The following is a 6,000-nucleotide window of genomic DNA, read 5'->3' as shown; positions in this document are numbered from 1 at the left end:
TGGCTCAGTGGGTTGGGGCCTCCGCCTTCCGCGGAGGTCATGGTCTGGGGGTCCTGGGATCGAGCCCCGCATTGGGATCTCTGCTCCACTAGGCGCCCACTCCCCCCGCCCCCCCGCACCTTGCCTGCCTCTCTGCCTACTTGTGGTCTCTGTCAGGTAAATAGATAATATCTTTAAAAAATTTTTAAAAAGGCGGGGGGCGGGGAGCACTGAGAGTTTGTGAGCACGGCAGAAGAACAACTCTTGAGAAATGTCTGTGTGTTCAGTCCTTCACAGAGCGCTGGAACGGAGCAGGGACCAAGAGTGAACCTGTAATTCCCAGGGAACTGCCACCTATTGCCTTTATTGCCAGACCCTTCCTCTAGAAGCAGGAAAGGAAAAGACCAAACAACAGACAGAAAACCTCACAGAACATTCCTAGAAAAAAGGTTTTAATTCATATATTTAACATCATTCTCTTTACAAAAATACGTATCTTTTTAAAACACCCGGGTAGAGCCCCGTCTTTCCTGGAATGTCTTCCTGGAAGTACCCGCGGTTTCCCCATCGGGTCTCAGAGGAGGGCGCTGGGCCCCGGCCCGCCACTGTCGGGATACAAATCCAGCAGCGAGAACTCCCGCTGCAGCGGGCAGCTGTTTTCATCCAACACGAAGAGGCTGTGCAGCTTCACCACGCAAGGGGCGCCGCCGCCCGCCAGCAGCGAGTGCAGCAGGTCCGCGGCCACCGCGCGGAAGGTGACCTCGGAGGGAGGCGCTGGGGAACATGGAAACACACTCGCTCTTAGGCTCCCTGCCCAGATGCCAGAAATGCACACAGCCAAGGGGTCAACCCCTCTTGGTTCTCGAGCCCCACACCCGCCGGAAATTTCCCTTCCTATCCCCTCTCTTTCCAGTCACAGGTGCTGAAGACGCTCTAGAATGAGGGCCCGCGATGCCCGCTGATCGCGGACAGGCTTCTCGGACCGGTGGCATTTCCTATTATGACACAGCTCTTGGCTTCTCTAAACAACAGAGGGAAGAACTGACATTGACATCTTCCTGAGTCAAGCCTGACACAGAAAGAGCGCGTCCCCGTCAGAAAAGCTGTCTCATTTACCCAGTCGACAGCTCTCATCAGCTATCTAGTTTATATAACAGAACCCTGACTTAGTTACTTAATATCAAATCTTGATAATATAAAAATACTGAAATTACAGAGAGATATCACTGTATTTTTACACTTGTCTTAGAGCTTCCTTTTATTTTATTTTATTTTAGGACATTAAGTCCAGTTCCTGAGCGGGGTGCTAGATGCTAGGCTGGCCAGAGGCTGGCCAGGCACGACCAACCATGCTCAAACTACACTTGTTCCCTGGCCAACACCACCAGCCCCTCTTGGATTGCCTCTACGGACTCCCAGGCAGCCAGTCACATATTTTTGGCAGTGAGGGAATTCTCTTACAATACTCAAAACTTTCATATTTTTCACTTAGATAAGCTAAAAAAAAAAAAATCAAGATTAGAGATAATTTGAATGGTCTGAAGACCATTTTATAACTGGTGCCCACATTTTCACTTAGGGTTGCGATTTAATTAATGCTGAGAAGTTCATTTGACTCGGGAATGCGCAAAATGCAGACATAGACTTGATCTGAGAATGGTCCTTCTCTGGGAAATGGAGGCTAACTGATATTGTGCCAAAAGTAAAAAGACAAAACTGAAAATACAACAAAGAACACCAAGAGAAGGAACGGAACAGCCAAAAGAATGAAAAGTAATAAAGACAGTGAATAAAAAAGGACACACAGACTTCCAGTTAGGATGTGAAAAGCTGGAAAGAACATGGCTCCAACCTTAACAATTATTAGAAAAACTGAAGACACTACAAAGTCACAATTTATGGAGCCTCTAGGACAGCCGAGGTAGTGAGGCAGCCAAGCCAGAGGGAAACGAGAGAGGACAGAGGAGACCACAGGGTTATCGCAGCGAGCAGTGAAAGAAGACACGTGCACCCAACAGGCAAGAATGAAGAATGTACTACAACTTTTCATGACTCGCTAAAAGCCAAATGTGGGCCAGTGTCTCAGGTAAGGGGGGACTGCACCCTCGTCCCCACCAGGTGCTCACACACTTGGATCTAGGGCAGGACATACAGAAAGCTTCCAACAACGGTGAAGTCTGGAGAATCAGAGAGGCTGCCACAAGGGAAAACACAAAACACCATTCAGGGCTCCTCTAAGGAACGAGAGCCTTAAACTGAGAGAGGAAGGTGGGTAAATCCTATTGCCCAGGGCTGACCGTGGAGGAAAGATAAAAGAAAAATCCCTCTATCCCTGGGGGAGGGGCAGGAAGCCTCCCCATCCAGAGCAGAAGTGGTACCCTACTGCTGGGAGAGGGGAGGACCGCACAAGACATCCCCCCACCCACCAGGGATACAAGGCAGAGCATGGCTGTCACAGCAGGTGGAGAGCAAGTCTTACCTTCCACCTTTGTCCTTTTTGTTCCACTCAAGCTAAATTATCCCTCTGCTTTTGCACAGACAGAAAAAAAAACCTTAATTTACAATGTTCTTTCTGTTCCAATATACTGTCGACGCCCCCGAAATGAGTGCTGCTATCTTACCTATAACTCTGTTGAGCCAGTCAGGAGAAATGTTGAAAAGAATCTTCTCCATCAGCTTGGATCCTACATGGATGCAAACCTCATGTATGCCGTCAGCTATGGTCATTACAGCTGGCCTACAGAACAGTAATAACACAGGACCTTCAATAACATGTTCAAATTAAAGGAACGTTTAAAGTACAATGTAATTTGAAAGAGCACTGGGTTTCCACGCAGGGTTCACTTTAATTCCTAAAACAACTCTAGGACATTCTGAAACACAAAGAAAGCCCTTTTTTTTTTTAAGAGTTTCAAATGATCAATTAATAAATTTGATTTATTCCATATTCATTTTAAAATTTCAGATACTAAGAAAAGAAAACATTTTTACACTGTTGTCTATATTATCTTTAGAAACATAAATAAAGATAATAATCACAGTATTTCACAGTCACAATTTCAAGTTCTTTTTTTTTAAGATTTTTTTTTATTTATTTGACAGATAGAAATCACAAGTAGGCAGAGAAGCAAGCAAAGAGAGAGAGAGAGAGGAGGAGGAAGCAGGTTCTCTGCTGAGCAGAGAGCCCAATGTGGGGCTCAATCCCAGGACCCTGGGATCATGACCTGAGCCGAAGGCAGAGGCTTAACCCACTGAGCCACCCAAATGCCCCTCAAGTTCTTTTTCCCCACTGGATTTTTCCCTATCAAAACCAGACTGTTTTGCGAGTCAATCAGCAGGGAACTAGATAAATAATTTTCAGTGTGTGCTACGGTGGAGTACCATGTGGCTGTTAAAAAGGCTGATGAAGGTTTATAAGTGCTATTAGGAAAGGCCGGCCATGATGTACTCCACGGAACAAATAATATGAATAATAAAATGGACAGTATTCTATTTACATATTTTTAAAGAAAGGGATATATATGTGCTGGTGTGGACATGATAAATTACTAGAAGAATATACAAAACCTCCCATGAGCAAGGAAGTAACAGCGATAGTGGAAGGTAGATGGGGGCAGAATTACCGGCTTCATATCTTCCTCTACAGGTTGCATTTTTAACCAGGTTCATATTGCCTCTTTCAAAGATTAATTGTTAAAAATAAGTTGAGAAGAGATTTTTTTTTTTTTAACTTGAGAGAGAGAGGGAGAAAGAGTATAAAGTTGAGGGTGTGCAGGGAGGGAGCACAGGGAGAGCGACAAGCTGACTTGAGCTGAGGAGGAAACCCAATGCAGGGCTCAATCCCATGAGATCATGACCTGAGCTGAAATCAAGAGTCAGACCCTCAGCCAACTGAACCACCCAGGGGCCCCAAGAACAGATTTTAGAAACAGACTCATTAATATAGAGGAATTAACAGTTCAAACAACAGTACTGATTTTCCCTCAAAAAACCTACTTGCCCTTTCACCCACATGATGATGCTAGGTCTTTCCTCTTTTTTCACTCTACACTTTCCCCATGATCTCTCTCTTCCTCCATTCTTTATTTCGGCAAACACATACTCAATATGTACTTCATGCCAAGCACCGTGCTAAGCACTGGGTGCACACTAGCAGACAAGACAGATCTGGTTCCTTCACTCCAGGATCATAAGAGTTTAGTGGGACAAAAAGACAATAAGTGGGGCGCCTGGGTGGCTCAGTGGGTTAAGCCTCTGCCTTCAGCTCAGGTCATGATCTCAGGGTCCTGAGATCAAGTCCTGCATCGGGCTCTCTGCTCAGCAGGGAGCCCGCTTCCCTCTCTCTCTGCCTGCCTCTCTGCCTACTTGTGATCTCTGTCTGTCAAATAAATAAATAAAATCTTAAAAATAAATTTGCACACAAATCTTCACAGCAATATCATTCATACCAGCCAAAATGTGGGACCAGACCAAATGCTGGGATGGAGGGAGGGAGGAAGTGACTGCTAAGGTGATGGAAGTGATGGGTGATGGGTGATGAAAGTGTCTCTAAAAATGGACTGTGGGGGGGACCTGGGTGGCTCAGTGGGTTAAGCTGCTGCCTTCGGCTCAGGTCATGATCTCAGGGTCCTGGGATCGAGTCCCGCATCGGGCTCTCTGCTCAGCAGGGAGCCTGCTTCCCTCTCTCTCTCTCTGCCTGCCTCTCTGCCTACTTGTGATCTGTCCCTGTCAAATAAATAAATAAAATCTTAAAAAAAAAAAATGGACTGTGGGGTCATGGCATAAGCCTGTGAATACACTAAAACCATGGATCATACATTCTAGATGGGTTTGTTTGAATTCTAGCCCAGTAAAGATGTTTTTTAGAGAAGACATCAAACAACTAGACAAGTACCAATTGCAGCGAGTACACACGTGGTGCTGGGTTAAGAAGGCCCCGCTGATGAGGTGCCGTTTAAACTAAGACATGGGGCGGGTGGAGGGAAGAACATGCAAGAAAGCTTAAGGACAAAAACATCGGGGTGTCCAAGGAACTGAAAGAAGGCCGGGGGTGAGGGGAGAGGTGGGCACAGCGAGCAAGGGAAAGCATGGCAGCAGAGTGAAGGGAACCCGCCTGGAGGTGTTTAGGTCAGCTGTGTAGAGAATGAGCGGAAGTGGGCCAAGGCCGAAGGAGGACAGGAAGACCGAGCAGCAGCCGAGACCAGGCCCACATGCTTCAGGACCAGCAGGTGCTGCCTTCCCATTCTGGTTTTGTGATAACTGGGGTTTCGGCAAGGCCAGGTAACCAGGATGTCACATGACCTGCAATGTATGGGGACCCTAACCATGAGACACTGTCCTGCCTGAGATGTCACTAGTGCCCCTGAGGTTGAGGAGAAGTGGAGATGGAAAAAAGTGGGTGAATTTGTGATGCGGTTTTGGATGAAATTCCTAGGACTTGCCAGTAGATTAGACATGCTAGGTAAGGAAAAAGGGATGATTCAAGGCCTATGTGCAGGTTTCTAGGTTAATGAGGTAGACAGTGATACCATGCACTGGGAAGTATGAAACTGGGAAGAACCAAGTTTGACAGGAAATGAGGACAGGAAAAATAAGAGAGCCAATCTCGGGTATTTTTAGTGTGGGTTGCCTGAAACACATTCAAGTGAGGAAGTGAGTATCAGATATTGGGGCTTGGAGGAGAAAACCAGGGTGGAGATGCTGTGGAGAGTCACGAGCATATGGGCAATCCTTTGAAGGTGGGAATGAGACTTAAACCATGGAGCTAAGGTTGCTGCTGGAAAATCAATTCCAAGTTACAAACAAGCAACATCCAACATGACTGATCCACTCACAGCATGGGACTGTCATCCCATACAAATGTTCACTATGTATTTCATAAGAGTTTCTGAGTACAAGAAGCATGCTTAGATCAATCAGCATAGCATCCACAGTAAGAAATATCGGGTGAACATATGTGGATACCTAACTCGATTGTGTGTGTCTTTCAAAACTAGGCAATCAGAGGGACGCCTAGGTGGC

The 6,000-nt window shown here is 46.3% G+C and overlaps 1 protein-coding gene across 6 annotated transcripts in view; it reads right to left on the bottom strand.

The window, feature by feature from the left end:
• Positions 1–411: 411 nt before the first annotated feature.
• The window catches only part of SHLD2 (shieldin complex subunit 2), a 94,450-nt gene continuing 88,861 nt past the window's right edge, over positions 412–6,000 (bottom strand). For all 6 annotated transcript variants that reach the window (XM_047703600.1, XM_047703601.1, XM_047703599.1 and 3 more), the window contains 2 exons: positions 2,601–2,716; positions 412–753 (listed from right to left, as the gene is read on the bottom strand). In XM_047703600.1, coding sequence (XP_047559556.1) covers positions 554–753; positions 2,601–2,716 — 316 coding nt within the window. In that variant the 3' untranslated portion in view covers positions 412–553. The remainder of the gene's footprint in view (positions 754–2,600; positions 2,717–6,000) is intronic.

This window comes from Lutra lutra, chromosome 14 (assembly GCF_902655055.1).
Source record: "Lutra lutra chromosome 14, mLutLut1.2, whole genome shotgun sequence".
NCBI classification, from domain to species: domain Eukaryota; kingdom Metazoa; phylum Chordata; class Mammalia; order Carnivora; family Mustelidae; genus Lutra; species Lutra lutra.
Note: the sequence above shows the minus strand (reverse complement) of the source record. Positions and strands in the feature narration are given on the sequence as shown.